We start from the raw sequence: 22,019 nt of genomic DNA, 5'->3' as shown, positions 1-22,019 counted from the left end.
CTGGCGTTCCACCGCCATGCCGTCAAACGCAGCCGCGGTAAGTCTTGGAACAGACCTGGTACTTACTGAAGCAAGTCCCTTCTTAGCGGCAGAGGCCATGAGTCCTCTGTGAGCATTTCTTGAAGTTCCGGGTGCCACGTCCTTCTTGGCCAATCCGGAGCCACGAGTATAGTTCTTACTCCTCTACGTCTTATAATTCTCAGTACCTTGGGTATGAGAAGCAGAGGAGGGAACACATACACCGACTGGTACACCCACGGTGTTACCAGAACGTCCACAGCTATTGCTTGAGGGTCTCTTGAGCTGGCGCAATACCTGTCCAGTTTTTTTGTTCAGGCGGGACGCCATCATGTCCACCTTTGGTCTTTCCCAACGGTTCACAATCATGTGGAATACTTCCCGATGAAGTCCCCACTCTCCCGGGTGGAGGTCGTGCCTGCTGAGGAAGTCTGCTTCCCAGTTGTCCACTCCCGGAATGAACACTGCTGACAGTGCTATCACATGATTTTTCGCCCAGCGAAGAATCCTTGCAGTTTCTGCCATTGCCCTCCTGCTTCTTGTGCCGCCCTGTCTGTTTACGTGGGCGACTGCCGTGATGTTGTCCCACTGGATCAATACCGGCTGACCTTGAAGCAGAGGTCTTGCTAAGCTTAGAACATTGTAAATTGCCCTTAGCTCCAGTATATTTATGTGGAGAGAAGTCTCCAGACTTGATCACACTCCCTGGAAATTTTTTCCCTGTGTGACTGCTCCCCAGCCTCTCAGGCTGGCATCCGTGGTCACCAGGACCCAGTCCTGAATGCCGAATCTGCGGCCCTTTAGTAGATGAGCACTCTGCAGCCACCGCAGAAGAAACACCCTTGTCCTTGGAGACAGGGTTATCCGCTGATGCATCTGAAGATGCGATCCGGACCATTCGTCCAGCAGATCCCACTGAAAAGTTCTTGCGTGAAATCTGCCGAATGGAATCGCTTCGTAAGAAGCCACCATTTTTCCCAGGACCCTTGTGCAATGATGCACTGACACTTTTCCTGGTTTTAGGAGGTTCCTGACTAGCTCGGATAACTCCCTGGCTTTCTTCTCCGGGAGAAACACCTTTTTCTGGACTGTGTCCAGAATCATCCCTAGGAACAGCAGACGTGTCGTCGGAAACAGCTGCGGTTTTGGAATATTTAGAATCCACCCGTGCTGTCGTAGAACTACTTGAGATAGTGCTACTCCGACCTCCAACTGTTCTCTGGACCTTGCCCCTATCAGGAGATCGTCCATTTTCTTTGAAGAAGAATCATCCTTTCGGCCATTACCTTGGTAAGGACCCGGGGTGCCGTGGACAATCCAACCGGCAGCGTCTGAAACTGATAGTGACAGTTCTGTACCACGAACCTGAGGTACCCTTGGTGAGAAGGGCAAATTGGGACATGGAGGTAAGCATCCCTGATGTCCCGGGACACCATATAGTCCCCTTCTTCCTGGTTCGCTATCACTGCTCTGAGTGACTCCATCTTGATTTGAACCTTTGTATGTAAGTGTTCAAATATTTCAGATTTAGAATAGGTCTCACCGAGCCGTCTGGCTTCAGTACCACAATATAGTGTGGAATAATACCCCTTTCCTTGTTGTAGGAGGGGTACTTTGATTATCACCTGCTGGGAATACAGCTTGTGAATTGTTTCCACTACTGCCTCCCTGTCGGAGGGAGACGTTGGTAAAGCAGACTTCAGGAACCTGCGAGGGGGAGACGTCTCGAATTTCCAATCTGTACCCCTGGGATACTACTTGTAGGATCCAGGGGTCCACTTGCGAGTGAGCCCACAGCGTGCTGAAACTCTTGAGACGACCCCCCCACCGCACCTGAGTCCGCTTGTACGGCCCCAGCGTCATGCTGAGGACTTGGCAGAAGCGGTGGAGGGCTTCTGTTCCTGGGAATGGGCTGCCTGCTGCAGTCTTCTTCCCTTTCCTCTATCCCATGGCAGATATGACTGGCCTTTTGCCCGCTTGCCCTTATGGGGACGAAAGGACTGAGGCTGAAAAGACGTTGTCTTTTTCTCCTTTATACGGCAATACTTCCATGTGCCGTTTGGAATCTGCATCACCTGACCACTGTCGTGTCCATAAACAACTTCTGGCAGATATGGACATCGCACTTACTCTTGATGCCAGAGTGCAAATATCCCTCTGTGCATCTCGCATATATAGAAATGCATCCTTTAAATGCTCTATAGTCAATAAAATACTGTCCCTGTCAAGGGTATCAATATTTTCAGTCAGGGAATCCGACCAAGCCACCCCAGCGCTGCACATCCAGGCTGAGGCGATCGCTGGTCGCAGTATAACACCAGTATGTGTGTATATACTTTTTTGGATATTTTCCAGCCTCCTATCAGCTGGCTCCTTGAGGGCGGCCCTATCTGGAGACGGTACCGCCACTTGTTTTGATAAGCGTGTGAGCGCCTTATCCACCCTAAGGGGTGTTTCCCAACGCGCCCTAACTTCTGGCGGGAAAGGGTATACCGCCAATAATTTTCTATCGGGGGAAACCCACGCATCATCACACACTTCATTTAATTTATCTGATTCAGGAAAAACTACAGGTAGTTTTTTCACACTCCACATAATACCCTTTTTTGTGGTACTTGTAGTATCAGAAATATGTAACACCTCCTTCATTGCCCTTAACAAGTAACGTGTGGCCCTAAAGGAAAATACGTTTGTTTCTTCACCGTCGACACTGGAGTCAGTGTCCGGGTCTGTGTCTGTGTCGACCGACTGAGGTAAAAGGACGTTTTAACGCCCCTGACGGTGTTTGAGACGCCTGGACAGGTACTAATTGGTTTGCCGGCCGTCTCATGTCGTCAACCGACCTTGCAGCGTGTTGACATTATCACGTAATTCCTTAAATAAGCCATCCATTCCGGTGTCGACTCCCTAGAGAGTGACATCACCATTACAGGCAATTGCTCCGCCTCCTCACCAACATCGTCCTCATACATGTCGACACACACGTACCGACACACAGCACACACACAGGGAATGCTCTGATAGAGGACAGGACCCCACTAGCCCTTTGGAGAGACAGAGGGAGAGTTTGCCAGCACACACCAAAACGCTATAATTATACAGGGACAACCTTTATATAAGTGTTTTTCCCTTATAGCATCTTAATATATATAATCATATCGCCAAATAAGTGCCCCCCCTCTCTGTTTTAACCCCGTTTCTGTAGTGCAGTGCAGGGGAGAGCCTGGGAGCCTTCCCACCAGCATTTCTGTGAGTGAAAATGGCGCTGTGTGCTGAGGAGAATAGGCCCCGCCCCCTTTTCGGCGGGCTTCTTCTCCCGTTTTTCTGAGACCTGGCAGGGGTTAAATACATCCATATAGCCCCAGGGGCTATATGTGATGTATTTTTTAGCCAGAACAAGGTATTCTCATTGCTGCCCAGGGCGCCCCCTGCAGCGCCCTGCACCCTCCGTGACCGCTGGTGTGAAGTGTGTGACAACAATGGCGCACAGCTGCAGTGCTGTGCGCTACCTCATGAAGACTGAAAAGTCTTCTGCCGCCGGTTTCTGGACCTCTTCACTTTTAGGCATCTGCAAGGGGGTCGGCGGCGCGGCTCCGGGACCGGACTCCATGGCTGGGCCTGTGTTCGATCCCTCTGGAGCTAATGGTGTCCAGTAGCCTAAGAAGCCAATCCATCCTGCACGCAGGTGAGTTCACTTCTTCTCCCCTAAGTCCCTCGTTGCAGTGAGCCTGTTGCCAGCAGGACTCACTGTAAAATAAAAAACCTAAAAACTTTTTCTAAGCAGCTCTTTAGGAGAGCCACCTAGATTGCACCCTGCTCGGACGGGCACAAAAACCTAACTGGGGCTTGGAGGAGGGTCATAGGGGGAGGAGCCAGTGCACACCACCTGATCCTAAAGCTTTATTTTTGTGCCCTGTCTCCTGCGGAGCCGCTAATCCCCATGGTCCTGACGGAGTCCCCAGCATCCACTAGGACGTTAGAGAAACTTCAGTTGGAGAATAACTATAATTAATTTATATCTCAGAAGCATCGCTGTTCCATGGGCTGCTTTTGATACATTATTGGTGCATAATATAGCCAAATAGCAGAACCAAAGAAGCAGAAAGATGGAGTTATTAACCTACTAGTAACTAGACACTATGTAGAGTGAGTATTGCAAATCACATAACTCGCATTAGTCCGCACATGCCCAGAAGTAGCTGCATACATATGCACCTATGCAGATTTGTGTGATTCTGGCACCTGCTTGTGTCTAGATAGCCATGACTGGGGCATACTAACCCAGGCCTAGTACAGTGAGCGTGAGAGAGAGAAGCATTTGAAGATTTATTGATACCTAATAGTAGCACAATTGAAAGCATTGACACCGTGCGACGCTTTCACACCTGTGTGTGTGTGTGGGGGGCTTACATGCGGGGAGGACTAGCCCTGTGCTAGGCGTCTCCCCCCCCCCCCCCCCCCCCCCGCATATTAGAGAAACTGATCGTAGATGTGCTAAATTTATCACATCTACGATCAGGTCTGAATCACCCCCTATGCCACCTGCACCTCTTCTCACTCACTGCTCCCTACCCTGCAATGCCCTCCCAATGCAGACTCACCAGGGAAGTTCCCCTCCTCAACAATGTTGTAAACTAGACTTCAGTTACACTGAAGGATCACTGTGCCTGTATATTTTTCTATATATTATTTAGATTGTAAGCTTCTCAGGGCAGGGAACAAGCTTTTCTTCATTAAATAAACAAATCCCCACACATAGGGACTCAGTCAGAGCAGCGCAAGTCCATCACATAAGCCTAGTATTCTGAGGGCGTGTCACTGGGCATTAGCTAGGCATACACACAAATAAGCCTAGTGTTCTTGGGGCATGTCCTGGGCATCAACTGAGCGTCCACACGTAAGTTTAGTGTTCTCAGGGCATGTCACTGGGCATTCACACATAAGCCTAGTGTTCTGAGGGCATGTCACTGGGCATCAACTGAGCATTCACATGCAAGACTAGTGTTCTGAGGGTGTCACTGGCCATAAACTGGGTGTTCACATGTAAGACTAGTGTTCTGAGGGCGCGTCACTGGGCGTTCAGACATAAGCCTACTGTTCTGAGGATGTGTCACTAAGTAACTACAGGTGATTCAGAATCAAACTCCTCTGCCACATCTGCACATCTACAGCTGGGCATTCTCACATAAGCATAGTGTTCTAAGGGCCTGTGACTGGGCATCAACTGAGCGTCCACACGTAAGCCTAGTGTTCTGAGGATGTGTCATGGGTGTATAGGCAGGCCCAGCGACAGGGGGGGGGGGGGGTCAAAGGGGGACAGCTATACCGGGCCCCGTAGTTCAGAGGGACTCAAAAAACGGATGCTGAAGTGCCTGGTAAACACTCTATATTTATTGGCCGCTCTGCCCGCCCGCCAATCAAGTAAGGAAAAAAACAACAATAATTAACTGTGCGCCCCGTCGATACCCCCGTGACCCCTCTCACTTGCTCTGGTCCAGTGACTTTACCTCGCTGCCGACGTCGTAACGAATGATGCTGCGCCGGCCCTTCCATGCTGTTTATGCTGCAGCTGCCGCCAAGGAACAGAGCGCCCTGAGCCTAGGAAAATCACCTCCCGCCGGGCACACCTTCACAGCAGCAGCGCCACCCGTAGCCCCACCGCTGTCCCCTGGCTGTAGGAAGACAGATAGGCGGCACTCAGAGCATTTGTTTAAAGAGTAAAGTGTAGTGACTTTATTGTCAGTAAAGACATCAACGTTTCTGGGACGCAGCCCCGTCGTCAGGATAAGTGACATTAATAAATAAGTGTATAAATACCTTTAACTGGAGGGACTCCTCCCGCCTATTCAGACCACGCCAGCCGGATCCCAGCCGTGCCGTCCAGCCTGTCCGGAAGTGACACACCGCCGGTCCGACCAGCTGACGCGCCGACGCTGTGGATGAGATCACCATGGTTACACACAAACAGTAACCGTGTGCGGAAAAGAGGGAGCTTACATTCCATTAATACATTACAGTGCATATTATATTTCAGTAGTTATCAATAATAAAAGTGCATTGTGCAAAATTCCAAATAAATACACAGTGTGACATCTAAAAAAGCGTGTAAAGTCCAAAGTTAACTATCTGTTAATATGGACAACAATTAATAATCTATTAATTCCATTATATACCATCTATTAGAGCATTATTACTTTGATAACTTTCGACAACTAATAACACAATATATGCCATCATTACTAATCCTCCCTGTGACAAGAGATGACCCTAGCCCAAATGGTAAGTACTGGAAGTCTGAAAATTGATGGATTCTTATCAGCCTAAAGAAAACATCTCAGGTTCAGAGACTCATTTAATCCCTTAGGATAAATGGTATTTAATCTGTGAATCCATCTGGATTCAAGTTGCAACAGTTTTTTTGATCGATCTCCCCCACGTAAAGATTTGGAGACATGATCAGTTATTTTATATATCAGTGTGGCCATGCTATGTTTCGCCTTCGCAAAGTGTCTGGCCACCAGCTGCTCACTATCTCCAGATTTGATAGCTTCCCGGATGGCGTATCTGTGTTGTGCCATACGTATTCTAAAGGCACAGACCGTCTTACCCACATAACTCAACCCACAGGGGCAATAGATGAGATACACTACAAACTTAGACTCACACGACAACGGGTATTGAATGGTAAATGTTTTACCTGTGTGTGGATGTCTAAATTTGTCTCCCGGGGTAAGGCAGCTGCATGTCGTGCAACCACTGCACCGAAAGCAGACAGATTTCCTACTCAAAAAATGCGGTTTGGGTGTATCAAAGTCTGATACATCAGTCTTGACCACATAGTCTCTAATGCTCTTATTTCTAGAATGGCTAGCCAATAATTTTGATTCAAATACTTCACCCAGATCTTTGTCCGTGGCCACTATGGGCCACAGTTGTTTGATTCTTTTAGAAAGGTGTGTACTATTGGTGTTGAACTGTGTGACCCACGGGAATCTACCTGCTAGCGATTTTTTGTCCTTAGGTTCAAGCAATTGTTCCCTTGTACAGTTAAGGGCTTGAGTTTTAGCTCGTTGTAAATCAGTCAGCGGGTATCCTCGATCTAGAAATTTCTGTAGCATTTTATCCAACTCTACATCCCTACTCTCTGGGGTCCTATTTATGCGGCATACCCGGAGAAACTGTGAGAAAGGGAGACTTCTAATGGTGGATCTTGGATGGAAACTATCATGTTTGAGGAGATTGTTTCTGTCTGTTGGCTTAACAAAAAGTGGCGTATTAATTACTCCTGTATGTACCGAAATTTGTACATCAAGAAAATTAATAGTGCTGGTGTCAAAAGTCGATGTAAATTTCACTGGGCTGGACGACTGATTGTGCGATTTAATCAGATTGCTCAGTTGAGACTGTGGCCCTGTCCAGAATATTAATATGTCATCTATGTATCTGAGGTAAAGTTTCAGATGACAACTAATGAGTTGATCCTGCAAAAATAGGCCCTCTCTAGGGATTATCCAATTGTACCTATCTTTTATTGTATTCCGAAATTGCACAAGTACCCATCTAATCCCCCAGGCAGACCATTATTTCGGCACGGGGGTCCTTATGTGAGCCCTTGGCAGTATATTGTGATACGTTTCTGCAACCCTGTATCCAACAGACAAACACCCATCTGAAAGACACTTCAATGTTGCTCAGGAAGCTGGATTAATTAGGCACACTCCCCCCACATACGACCCTAGCCTCAATAGATGTTACTAGTCTCTACACATGTATACCGCATGAGGCTGGGTTGCTAGCGGTCAGAGTTTGATCACTAACAATCCATTTTACAAGGGGCCAGAAGTTGAGTTTTTTCTGCAATTATTACGTTTCACTTTGACACATAATTACTTCCTATATGACAGAAGGTATTACATTCAACGCACTGGATGTGCGATGGGGTCTGCTGTGGCCCCAGCCTTCGCAAATACATACATGTGAGAAGTTGAAAAGGACCTATTTTTGCAGGATCAACTCATTAGTTGTCATCTGAAACTTTACCTCAGATACATAGATGACATATTAATATTCTGGACAGGGCCACAGTCTCAACTGAGCAATCTGATTAAATCGCACAATCAGTCGTCCAGCCCAGTGAAATTTACATCGACTTTAGACACCAGCACTATTAATTTTCTTGATGTACAAATTTCGGTACATACAGGAGTAATTAATACGTCACTTTTTGTTAAGCCAACAGACAGAAACAATCTTATCAAACATGATAGTTTCCATCCAAGATCCACCATTAGAAGTCTCCCTTTCTCCCAGTTTCTCCGGGTATGCCGCATAAATAGGACCCCAGAGAGTAGGGATGTAGAGTTGGATAAAATGCTACAGAAATTTCTAGATCGAGGATACCTGCTGACTGATTTACAACGAGCTAAAACTCAAGCCCTTAACTGTACACGGGAACAATTGCTTGAACCTAAGGACAAAAAATCGCTAGCAGGTAGATTCCCGTGGGTCACACAGTTCAACACCAATAGTACACACCTTTCTAAAAGAACCAAACAACTGAGGCCCATAGTGGCCACGGACAAAGATCTGGGCGAAGTATTTCAATCAAAATTATTGGTTAGCCATTCTAGAAATAAGAGCATTAGAGACTATGTGGTCAAGACTGATGTATCAGACTTTGATACACCCAAACCGCATTTTTTGAGTAGGAAATCTGTCTGCTTTCAGTGCAGTGGTTGCACGACATGCAGCTGCCTTACCCCGGGAGACAAATTTAGACATCCACACACAGGTAAAACATTTACCATTCAATACCCGTTGTCGTGTGAGTCTAAATCAGTGACGTGCGGTGGGGTGAGGCAGGTGAGACAGAGCCTTTCCTGTTATACTAACGTTTGTGCCAGAGTTTTTACTGTATAAAGTATATGAAAAATACAAAGAATATGTTTGAAATATCTTCTTTGCATTATTCTAATCATTTTTATAGCCAAAACTGTGGAGTAAAAAGTCTATGGCAGGTGAGGCAGTGCCTCACCTGCCGATCTTTTCAACACATCTCTAATCAAAACTCACAAAACTTTCAGAAGTTTATACTGCTGCACCTGTGTATAATGCTCCCATGTACCTTTTGGCTCATATATTGCGTGTAAATCTGGCTCTGGTGCTAGCCAGTGCCTCCTGAGCAATTTAGCTCACCGCACGTCCCTGGTCTAAATTTGTAGTGTATCCCATCCATTGCCCCTGTGGGTTGACTTATGTGGGTAAGACGGACTGTGCCTTTAGAATACGTATGGCACAACACAGATACGCCATCCGGGAAGCTATCAAATCTGGAGATAGTGAGCAGCCGGTGGCCAGGCACTTTGCGAAGGCGAAACATAGCATGGCCACACTGAGATATAAAATAATTGATCATGTCCCTAAATCTTTACGTGGGGGAGATCGATCAAAAAAACTGTTGCAACTTGAATCCAGATGGATTCACAGATTAAATACCATTTATCCTAAGGGATTAAATGAGTCTCTGAACCTGAGATGTTTTCTTTAGGCTGATAAGAATCCATCAATTTTCAGACTTCCAGTACTTACCATTTGGGCTAGGGTCATCTCTTGTCACAGGGAGGATTAGTAATAATGGCATATATTGTGTTATTATTTGTCGAAAGTTATCAAAGTAATAATGCTCTAATAGATGGTATATAATGGAATTAATAGATTATTAATTTTTGTCCATATTAACAGATAGTTAACTTTGGACTTTACACGCTTTTTTAGATGTCACACTGTGTATTTATTTGTAATTTTGCACAATGCACTTTTATTATTGATAACTACTGAAATATAATATGCACTGTAATGTATTAATGGAAGGTAAGCTTCCTCTTTTCCGCACACGGTTACTGTTTGTGTGTAACCATGGTGATCTCATCCACAGCGTCAGCGCGTTAGCTGGTCGGACCGACGGTGTGTCACTTCCGGACAGGCTGGACGGCACGGCCGGGATCCGGCCGGCGTGGTCTGAACGGGCGGGAGGAGTCCCTCCAGTAAAAGGTATTTATACACTGTTATTTATTAAAGTCACTTATCCTGACGATGGGGCTGCGTCCCTGAAACGTTGATGTCTTTACTGACAATAAAGTCACTGCACTTTACTCTTTAAACAAATGCTCTGAGTGCTGCCTATCTGTCTTCCTATATTACCGGAAGGCACCGTGAGTTAGACAATCAGCATTAAGGAACTGTGAGTGCCAGGTCACACTGCTACTTTATATATATATATCTATATCTATATCACACACGCGTGTGTGTGTGTGTGTGTGTGTGTGTGTGTGTGTGTGTGTGTGTGTGTGTGTGTGTGTGTGTGTGTGTATGTATGGATTTACTGTATATATGTGTGTGTTGAGAGGAATTGATGGGGAAGGGGGCCCAGAGAAATACATGTGCCGGGCCCCAAATTTCTGTTGCCGGCCCTGTGTATAGACAGGGCTATGGGTTAATCAAAGGTGAGCGTACATAGTGATCTGTTATGTTTTCAGATGGATCTCTTGCAGCAGGTATAGGGCTGGCACAAATACCCACTGATATGGATAACTACTACTTTCACAAGCAGATAGATAGGGCAGAGCAGCAAGCTATGAATGCAGTGGAAAGTGTGGATGTCTTGCATTCAACGCTGAATAAGGCCCATTATGGGCATTTTCATCTGCCTGTAAGCTATAATGTGGTCACAGTGCTGAGGTCATGGGTTCGATTTCCACCATGGCCCTGTGTGGAGTTCGTATATTCTCCCCGTGCTTCAGTGGGATTTCTCCAGGTACTCCGGTTTCCCCCCACAATTTAAAAATATACTGGTAGGTTAATTGGCTCCAACAAAATTATCCCTAGCGTGAATGTGTATGAGCGTACATGTGATAGGGAATATAGATTGTAAGCTCCTCTGGACAGGGACTTCTGTGAATCGCCAAATATTCTCTGTAAAGCGCTGTAGAATTTGTGTGCACTATATAAATAACTGGTAATAATAATAATAATAATAATCAATCATCATCATCATAAAAGCACTTTTACTATACATGCATAAATACATTACCTCTGGTAAAAGTCCTTTCTAACTGCAGGTTCCAAAGCATCTTTCTCTATCGTCTCACGAAGTAAATCATCAATCTAGAAAACAACCACACAAATAAACAAAACACATAATTATATTATGGTGAAATAAATGTCAAATATAATTCCAATGTATTTGTTAACCCCATGGATAAAATGAACTGTGCATATAAATCTCATAACAAACTGCTAGGGCTCCTGAAGATATCATTGTATGGGGGCCCCAATATTTCTGTTGATGGCCCTGCCTATGGATCCTTCCTGGCCTGATGTTACTGACATAACGATTATCCTATTGCTCTATGTTTTCACAAACACATCATTAAAACACTAGGAGTACGATGATACCAACACCAAGTGTGATTACAATAAAGAGATGGACTACCAAAGTAGTCCATAGAAGTTACTGTGTATCTAATATTAATGTGCGGTTCTCTATTTCCCATAAGGCAGACACTCCCAGTATCATATAAATGAAACTGACTCATCGGGAGGAATTCAATTGTTTTGCGTGTCTGATCTCCTGTCAAAATTACCGGATACTGTGGGATAATCTGATTGCGCCCAGAAAGGTCGGGTTTAGTCGCGTAAAGCAGCTAAATCAAACCAAACTAAAAATCATTAGGGGGGGGGGGGGGGGGTGCCGGCAGGCGATCACAGAGTTACAATTGAAAAGCTCCATTGAGCGCCATCTGCTGGCTGGAAAAAAAAAATTCACCCCCTTAGCTCCTTTAAAACATAACACCCAAGAAATACTTTATCTACACTAATGACAATTCAGTAATACAGCCATTAGTTTCTCTCTATTAAATAACTACTTAGAATTCATCTTTGAATTACAAATGAGTAAAATGCTTAGTATGACAGCTCGATGGCAAGGAGAATAATTTAAAGGTGAAATATGGATGTGCCATGTCATCACAAATACCACGTCCTTTTCATTTGTGACACAGCACTGGTTCTTATGGTTGAGCGTGCAACAAATTGAACAGTACTATACATTATCATTTAAGTCTTTTTTATGTTTGTATTAACAGAACTTATTTTTACTGTAGGCAATTATCTTATTTGGTGCAGCTGTTATTCACTACTATCTGATTTAATGTTATCCTTTTTGGAGAAATAACAGACCTTCTCCTTGACTCTCAGAACACAATCCCAGCATTTACTGACACATCAGTGCATGGGGGTAATTCTAAGTTGATCGCAGCAGCAAGTTTGTTAGCAGTTGGGCAAAACCATGTGCACTGCAGGGGAGGCCGATATAACATGTGCAGAGAGAGATAGATTTGGGTGTGGCGAGTTCAATCTGCAATCTAAATTGCAGTGTAAAAATAAAGCAGCCAGTATTTACCCTGCACAGAAACAAAATAACCCACCCAAATCTAACTCTCTCTGCAAATGTTATATCTGCTCCCCCTGCAGTGCACATGGTTTTGCCCAACTGCTAAAAAATTTCCTGCTGCGATCAACTCAGAATTAGGGGGGCAGATATAACATTTGTAGAGAGTTAGATTTGGGTGGGTTATTTTGTTTCTGAGCAGGGTAAATACTGGCCGCTTTATTTTTACACTGCAATTTAGATTTCAGTTTGAACACACCCCAGCCAAATCTAACTCTCTCTGCACATGTTACATCTGCCCCACCTTCAGTGCACATGGTTTTGCCCAACTGCTAACAAATTTGCTGCTGTGATCAACTCAGAATTAGGCCCAATGGGGGTCATTCTGAGTTGATCGTAGCTGTGCTAAATTTAGCACAGCTACGATCGTAAATTCAGACATGCGGGGGGACACCCAGCACAGGGCTAGCCCGCCCCGCATGTCTGTGCCGGACCCCCCACAAATACAAAAGCATCGCACAGCGGCGATGCTTTTGTATTTGAGGAGTAACTCCCGGCCAGCGCAGCTCCTGAGGCTGGCTGGGAATTACTCGTCGCTCCCGCTGTCCGCAGCGGCAGCTGCCGCGGCCCGCCCCCCCCAACGGTCCATCCACGCCTGCGTTGGCTGGACCGCTCCCCCTAAATGGCGGCTTAACGCCGCCGTTCAGCACCCTCCCGCCCAGCGACCGCCTTTGTCTCAGAGGCGATCGCTGGGCACCGACGACTGCCATGCGCCGGCGCAGTTCCGACCCGATCGCTCGCTGCAGTTTGTCACAGCGAGCGAATGACCCCCAATGTTCTGTGTTAAATATTTGTCACTAGTGGTGCTGAATGTCATCTTTTTAATTCATTCATCATTAATAGATATGTTATTGATCACAGCACAACACGTGTTTTGGTGCCGAGGATTTTTGAGCTGATTTTATGTATATTTGGTGAGCTGATTTCAAATTAATTTTCGCCTATCAGCTCTAATTTTTTAGATATAAACATTGTCTGATTTGTGTTACCCTATTTCATATTAAGCCTATGATTCTCATAATAAAACACAAAACGTTAAAAAACGGTCTAAAAATATTTTCTAGAATATTTTACGGACATCAATAAAACATACTAACGGTACAGTAACATTATAGTGACTCTAATAACACTTTTTCTTCAAAAAATAAAATGAAACCATAAATGAAAAGAAAATTAGTTTAGGAAGCTTCTTTTGTGGGACATTCTTGAATTAACTTTGTTTGGACAGTCTCTTTATAAATTCCAGCTGTAATTTGCCATCATATGTATATTCCATCTTCCCTGGCAGCGATCTTCCATTGTTTTGATGTCCTGGTGAAATCTTTCACCTTACTGTTCGCTCATATCACCCAAAGTTTCTGGGAAACGGTCCAAGTGGCTGTGTAAGTAATGAACTTTTATGCTCATCTTACATCAAAAGTCTCTGAAATTAATGAGCATGTTGTTTACTAGCTCAGAAAAGTTTTGAGCTTTGTGGTTGCCCAGAAAGTTTCTGACAACCAGGACGTCCTGCTCAGACTGAAGGTTGCCCAGATGTCGATGTGCCGTGGCCTGGGCATGCGCAAAAAGTATAGCTGATATAGAAAAACTGTTTTCGTATTTGGAATTAGCACGCCCAACATAACCAAAATCAATACTAACATTCCAGCCACCCAAAAAAAAAATAAGATTTTAAACCTACCAGTAAATCTTTTTCTCCTAGTCCGTAGAGGATGCTGGGGACTCTGTAAGGACCATGGGGTATTGACGGGCTCCGCAGGAGACATGGGCACTATAAAGAACTTTAGATGGGTGTGCACTGGCTCCTCCCTCTATGCCCCTCCTCCAGACCTCAGTTAGAGAAACTGTGCCCAGAGGAGACGGACAGTACGAGGAAAGGATTTTTGTTAATCTAAGGGCAAGATTCATACCAGCCCACACCATCCACACCGTATAACCTGGAATATACGCAACTAGTTAACAGTATGAACAAAACAGTATCAGTCAACAACTGATCTTAACTGTAACATAACCCTTATGTAAGCAACAACTATATACAAGTCATGCAGAAATATGTCCGCACTGGGACGGGCGCCCAGCATCCTCTACGGACTAGGAGAAAAAGATTTACCGGTAGGTTTAAAATCTTATTTTCTCTTACGTCCTAGAGGATGCTGGGGACTCCGTAAGGACCATGGGGATTATACCAAAGCTCCAGACTGGGCGGGAGAGTGCGGATGACTCTGCAGCACCGATTGAGCAAACAGTAGGTCCTCATCAGCCAGGGTATCAAACTTGTAGAATTTAGCAAAAGTGTTTAAACCCGACCAAGTAGCCGCTCGGCAAAGCTGTAAAGCCGAGACGCCATGGGCAGCCGCCCAAGAAGAGCCCACCTTCCTAGTGGAATGGGCCTTTACCGAATTTGGTAACGGCAATCCAGCCGCAGAATGAGCCTGCTGAATCGTGTTACAGATCAAGCGAGCAATAGTCTGCTTAGAAGCAGGAGCGCCAACCTTGTTGGCTGCATACAGGACAAACAGTGCCTCTGTTTTCCTAATCCGAGCCGTCCTGTCTACTTAAATTTTTAAGGCCCTGACTACATCAAGGGACTTGGAATCCTCCAACTCTCCCGTAGCCACAGGCACCACAATAGGTTGGTTCATATGAAACGATGACACCACCTTAGGCAAAAATTGAGGACGAATCCTCAACTCAGCTCTATCCACATGGAAAATGAGATAGGGGCTCTTATGAGACAAAGCCGCCAATTCGGACACCCTCCTAGCAGATGCCAAGGCCAACAACATGACCACCTTCCAAGTGAGAAATTTTAATTCAACTGTTTGAAGAGGCTCAAACCAGTGAGATTTTAGGAACTGTAACACCACGTTAAGGTCCCATGGTGCCACAGGGGGCACAAAAGGAGGCTGGATGTGTAGCATTCCCATCACAAAAGTCTGGACTTCTGGGAGAGAAGCAAATTCCGTCTGGAAGAATATAGATAGGGCCGAAATCTGTACCTTAATGGAGCCTAACTTTAGGCCCATATCCACTCCTGTCTGTAGAAAGTGGAGAAAACGGCCCAAGTGGAAATCTTCCGTAGGAGCATTCTTAGCTTCACACCAAGATACATACTTCCTCCAGATAAGGTGATAATGTTTCACCGTCACCTCCTTCCTAGCCTTTATCAGAGTAGGGATGACCTCCTCCGGAATACCTTTCCCAGCTAGGATTCGGTGTTCAACCGCCATGCCGTCAAACGTAACCGCGGTAAGTCTTGGAACACGCAGGGCCCCTGTTGCAACAGGTCCTCTCTGAGAGGAACAGGCCACAGATCGTCTGTGAGCATCTCCTGAAGATCCGAATACCAGGCCCTTCGAGGCCAATCTGGAACAATGAGTATTGTCTGCACTCTTGTTCGTCTTATGATTCTCAATATTTTTGAGATGAGCGGAAGAGGAGGGAACACATAGACCGACTGAAACACCCACGGTGTCACCAGGGCGTCCACCGCTACTGCCTGAGGGTCCCTTGACCTGGCACAATATCTCCGAAGCTTCTTGTTGAGGCGTGACGCCATCATGTCTATTTGAGGAAGTCCCCAAAGACTTGTTATCTCTGCAAAAACTTCTTGATGAAGTCCCCACTCTCCTGGATGGAGATCGTGTCTGCTGAGGAAGTCTGCTCCCCAGTTGTCCACTCCCGGAATGAATACCGCTGACAGAGCGCTTACGCGATTTTCTGCCCAGCGCAGAATCCTGGTGGCTTCCGCCATTGCCACTCTGCTCCTTGTCCCGCCTTGGCGGTTTACATGAGTCACGGCTGTGACGTTGTCTGATTGAATCAGAACCGGTAGGTCGCGAAGAAAATTCTCCGCTTGTCGTAGGCCGTTGTATATGGCCCTTAATTCCAGTATGTTGATGTGTAGACAAGCCTCATGGCTTGACCATAGTCCCTGAAAATTCCTTCCTTGTGTGACTGCTCCCCACCCTCGGAGGCTCGCGTCCGTGGTCACCAAAACCCAGTCTTGAATGCCGAACCTGCGACCCTCTAGAAGGTGAGCACTCTGCAGCCACCACAGGAGAGACACCCTGGCCCTGGGGGACAGGCTTATTTTCTGATGTATTTGAAGATGGGACCCGGACCACTTTGCCCAGAAGGTCCCACTGAAAAGTCCTCGCATGAAACCTGCCGAAGGGGATGGCCTCGTAGGTTACCACCATTTTCCCCAGTACTCGAGTGCATGGATGGACTGACACTTTTTTTTGGTTTTAGCAGGTCTCTGACCATGTTCTGGAGTTTCTGGGCTTTTTCTTTTGGGAGAAAACCCCTCTTCTGTTCCGTGTCCAGAATTATGCCTAAGAAAGATAGTCGAGTCGTTGGAATTAACTGTGACTTTGGTAGATTTAGAATCCAACCATGCTGCTGCAGCACTCTCAGGGAGAGCGATACGCTCTTCTGCAACTGTTCCTTTGATCTCGCTTTTATCAGGAGATCGTCCAAGTACGGGATAATTGTGACTCCTTGCCCATCATTTCCGCCATTACCTTGGTGAAAACCCTCGGGGCCGTGGAAAGCCCAAACGGCAATGTCTGAAACTGGTAATGACAGTCCTGTACAGCGAATCTCAGGTATGCCGGATGAGGAGGATATATGGGGACGTGAAGGTATGCATCCTTTATGTCCAGTGACACCATAAAATCCCCCCCTTCCAGGCTGAAGATAACTGCCCTGAGCGATTCCATCTTGAACTTGAACCTTTTTAAGTACAGGTTTAGGGATTTTAAATTTAGAATGGGTCTGACCGAGCCATCCGGTTTCGGGACCACAAACAGGGTTGAATAATACCCTTTTCCCTGTTGTATTAGGGGAACCCGGATAATCACTTGCTCTTGACACAGCTTTTGAATTGCAGCTAAAACTATCTCCCTCTCTGGGGGAGAAGCTGGTAAAGCCGATTTGAAGAATCGGCGAGGAGGCACATCTTCAAATTCCAGCTTGTAGCCTTGGGATACAATTTCCATCGCCCAAGGAACCACGTCCGACTGAACCCAGACGTTGCTGAAGAGTCGAAGACGTGCCCCCACCGGCGCGGACTCCCTCAGTGGAGCCCCAGCGTCATGCGGTGGATTTAGTAGAAGCCGGGGAGGACTTCTGCTCCTGGAAACTAGCCGTAGCCAGCATTCTTTTCCCTCTACCCATAGCTCTGGCGAGGAAGGAAGAGCCTCGACCTCTTCTGGACTTATGCGACCGAAAGGACTGCATCTGATACTGTGGTGTTTTCTTTTGCTGTGGGGGAACATAAGGCAAAAAAGTAGATTTACCCGCGGTAGCTGTGGAAACCAGGTCCGCGAGACCTTCCCCAAATAAAACCTCATCCTTGTAAGGCAAAACTTCCATATGCCTCTTTGAGTCGGCATCACCCGTCCATTGGCGAGTCCACAGTGCTCGCCTAGCCGAAATCGCCATGGCGTTGGCCCTCGAACCTAGTAGCCCAACGTCTCTCTGAGCGTCTCTCATATATAAGACTGCGTCTTTGATGTGACCTAAGGTCAATAAAATGGTATCCCTATCAAGGGTATCAATATCAGCTGACAATGTATCTGTCCAAGCTGCTACCGCACTACAAACCCAAGCCGATGCTATTGCCGGTCTGAGCAAAGCACCCGTACGTGCATAAATTGATTTTAAAGTCGTTTCCTGTCTACGATCAGCTGGATCTTGAGGGCTGCCGTGTCTGGAGACGGTAGCGCCACCTTCTTGGATAAGCGCGTTAAAGCTTTGTCCACCCTGGGCGAGGATTCCCACCGTACCCTGTCCTGCGCAGGGAAAGGGTATGCCAGAAGAATTCTCTTGGGAATCTGCAGTTTCTTGTCTGGAGTTTCCCAAGCCTTTTCAAATAGCGCGTTCAGCTCATGAGATGGGGGAAACGTTACCTCAGGTTTCTTTTCCTTAAACATGTGTACCCTCGTGTCAGGGACAGAGAGGTCATCTGTGATATGTAAAACATCTTTTATTGCAATAATAAGAATTTACTCACCGGTAATTCTATTTCTCGTAGTCCGTAGTGGATGCTGGGAACTCCGTAAGGACCATGGGGAATAGACGGGCTCCGCAGGAGACTGGGCACTCTAAAAGAAAGATTAGGTACTATCTGGTGTGCACTGGCTCCTCCCTCTATGCCCCTCCTCCAGACCTCAGTTAGGGAAACTGTGCCCGGAAGAGCTGACACAATAAGGAAAGGATTTGGAATCCCGGGTAAGACTCATACCAGCCACACCAATCACACCGTACAACTCGTGATACTATACCCAGTTAACAGTATGAATAACAACTGAGCCTCACGAAAAGATGGCTCATAACAATAACCCTTTAGTTAGGCAATAACTATATACAAGTATTGCAGACAATCCGCACTTGGGATGGGCGCCCAGCATCCACTACGGACTACGAGAAATAGAATTACCGGTGAGTAAATTCTTATTTTCTCTGACGTCCTAGTGGATGCTGGGAACTCCGTAAGGACCATGGGGATTATACCAAAGCTCCCAAACGGGCGGGAGAGTGCGGATGACTCTGCAGCACCGAATGAGCAAACTCAAGGTCCTCCTCAGCCAGGGTATCAAACTTGTAGAATTTTGCAAATGTGTTTGAACCCGACCAAGTAGCAGCTCGGCAAAGCTGTAAAGCCGAGACCCCTCGGGCAGTCGCCCAAGAAGAGCCCACCTTCCTCGTGGGATGGGCTTTTACTGATTTAGGATGCGGCAGTCCAGCCGCAGAAAGTGCAAGTTGAATCGTGCTATAGATCCAGCGAGCAATAGTCTGCTTTGAAGCAGGAGCACCCAGCTTGTTGGGTGCATACAGGATAAATAGCGAGTCAGTTTTCCTGACTCTAGCCATCCTGGAAACATAGATTTTCAGGGCCCTGACTACGTCCAGCAACTTGGAATCCTCCAAGTCCCGAGTAGCCGCAGGCACCACAATAGGTTGGTTCAAATGAAACGCTGATACCACCTTAGGAAGAAATTGGGAACGAGTCCTCAATTCCGCCCTATCCATTTGAAAAATCAGAAAAGGGCTTTTATATGACAAAGCCGCCAATTCTGATACACGCCTGGCCGAAGCCAAGGCCAACAGCATGACCACTTTCCGTGTGAGATATTTTTGCTCCACGGTTTTAAGTGGCTCAACCAATGCGACTTTAGGAAATCCAACACCACGTTGAGATCCCAAGGTGCCACTGGAGGCACAAAAGGGGGCTGAATATGCAGCACTCCCTTAACAAAAGTCTGAACTTCAGGCAGTGAAGCCAGTTCGTTTTGGAAGAAAATCGACAGAGCCAAAATCTGGACCTTAATGGAACCCAAGTTGAGGCCCATAGTCACCCCTGACTGTAGGAAGTGCAGAAATCGACCCAGCTGAAATTCCTCCATTGGGGCCTTCCAGGCCTCACACCAAGCAACATATTTCCGCCATATGCGGTGATAATGTTTTGCGGTCACATCCTTCCTAGCTTTAATCAGCGTAGGAATGACTTCCTCCGGAATGCCCTTCTCCTTTAGGGTCCGGTGTTCAACCACCATGCCGTCAAACGCAGCCGCAGTAAGTCTTGGAACAGACAGGGCCCCTGCAGTAGCAGGTCCTGTCTGAGCGGCAGAGGCCAAGGGTCCTCTGAGATCATTTCTTGAAGTTCTGGGTACCAAGCTCTTCTAGGCCAGTTCTTACTCCTCTCCTTCTTATTATTCTCAGTACCTTGGGTATGAGAGGAAGAGGAGGGAACACATAAACCGACTGGTACACCCACGGTGTCACTAGAGCGTCCACAGCTATCGCCTGAGAGTCCCTTGACCTGGCGCAATATCTTTTTAGCTTTTTGTTGAGGCGGGACGCCATCATGTCCACCTGTGGCCGTTCCCAACGGTTCACAATCAGCTGGAAGACCTCTGGATGAAGTCCCCACTCTCCCAGGTGGAGGTCGTGCCTGCTGAGGAAGTCTGCTTCCCAGTTGTCCACTCCCGGAATGAACACTGCTGACAGTGCTATCACGTGATTCTCCGCCATCAAAGAATCCTTGTGGCTTCTGCCATTGCCACCCTGCTTCTTGTGCCGCCCTGGCGGTTTACATGGGCGACCGCTGTGATATTGTCTGACTGAATCAGAACCGGTTGGTTTTGAAGCAGGGGTTCTGCTTGACTCAGGGCGCTGTAAATGTCCCTTAGTTCCAGAGTATTTATGTGTAGGGAAGTTTCCTGACTTGACCATTGTCCTTGGAAGTTTTTTCCCTGGGTGACTGCCCCCCAACCTCGGAGGCTTGCATCCGTGGTCACCAGGACCCAGTCCTGTATGCCGAATCTGCGGCCTTCGAGCAGATCAGCAGAGACACCCTGGCCCTCGGGGACAGGGTGATTACCCGATGTATCTGGAGATGTGATCCGGACCACTTGTCCAACAGATCCCACTGGAAGATCCTTGCATGGAATCTGCCGAAGGGACTTGCTTCGTAAGAAGCTACCATCTTTCCCAGGACTCGCGTGCAGTGATGCACCAACACCTGCTTTGGTTTCAGGAGGACCCTGACCAGAGATGATAATTCCTGGGCCTTCTCCGCCGGGAGAAATATCTTCTTCTGTTCTGTGTCCAGAATCATGCCCAAGAACAGCAGACGAGTCGCAGGAATCAGCTGCGGCTTTGGGATATTCAGAATCCAGCCGTGCTGATGCAGCACTTCCTGAGATAGTGCCACGCCGACTAGCAACTGCTCTTTGGACCTCGCCTTTATAAGGAGATCGTCCAAGTACGGAATAATCATGACTCCTTTCTTTCGGAGGAGCTTCATCATTTCGGCCATTACCTTGGTAAATACCCACGGTGCCGTGGACAGACCAGACGGCAACGTCTGGAATTGGTAATGACAGTCCTGTAACACACCCTTGAGGTACTTTGAACTTGAACTTTTTTATATAAATGTTCAAGGATTTTAAATTCAGAATGGGTCTCACCGAACCGTCTGGTTTCGGTACCACAACATTGTGGAATAGTAACCCCGTCCCTGTTGAAGGAGGGGTACCTTGATTATCACCTGCTGAAGATACAGCTTGTGAATTGCCGCCAGTACTACCTCCCTTTCTCTGAAGGCAGCAGGCAAGGCTGATTTAAGGTAACGGCGAGGGGGAGTCGCCTCGAACTCTAGCTTGTATCCCTGTGATACTACTTGCAGAACCCAGGGATCCATCTGTGAGCGAGCCCACTGGTCGCTGAAGTTCCGGAGCGTCCAGCGTCATGCGGTGGACTTAGAGGAAGCGGGGGAAGATTTTTGATCCTGGGAACTGGCTGTCTGGTGCAGCCTTTTTCCTTCTTCCCTTGCCTCTGGCAGAAAGGAAGCGCCTTTGACCCGCTTGCTTTCTGAGGCCGAAAGGACTGTACCTGATAATACGGTGCTTTCTTAGGCTGTGAGGGAACCTGAGGTAAAAATTTTGACTTCCCAGCTGTTGCTGTGGATACAAGGTCCGAGAGA

At 46.9% G+C, this 22,019-nt stretch overlaps 1 protein-coding gene across 2 annotated transcripts in view; it reads right to left on the bottom strand.

Moving 5' to 3' along the window:
• Positions 1–22,019, bottom strand: part of NPHP1 (nephrocystin 1) — a 271,740-nt gene that overhangs the window by 220,070 nt on the left and 29,651 nt on the right. For both annotated transcript variants that reach the window (XM_063918125.1, XM_063918126.1), the window contains exon 3: positions 11,108–11,181. In XM_063918125.1, coding sequence (XP_063774195.1) covers positions 11,108–11,181 — 74 coding nt within the window. The remainder of the gene's footprint in view (positions 1–11,107; positions 11,182–22,019) is intronic.

This window comes from Pseudophryne corroboree, chromosome 4 (genome assembly GCF_028390025.1).
Source record: "Pseudophryne corroboree isolate aPseCor3 chromosome 4, aPseCor3.hap2, whole genome shotgun sequence".
Lineage (NCBI taxonomy): Eukaryota > Metazoa > Chordata > Amphibia > Anura > Myobatrachidae > Pseudophryne > Pseudophryne corroboree.
This window is presented reverse-complemented; position numbering and strand designations above follow the sequence as displayed.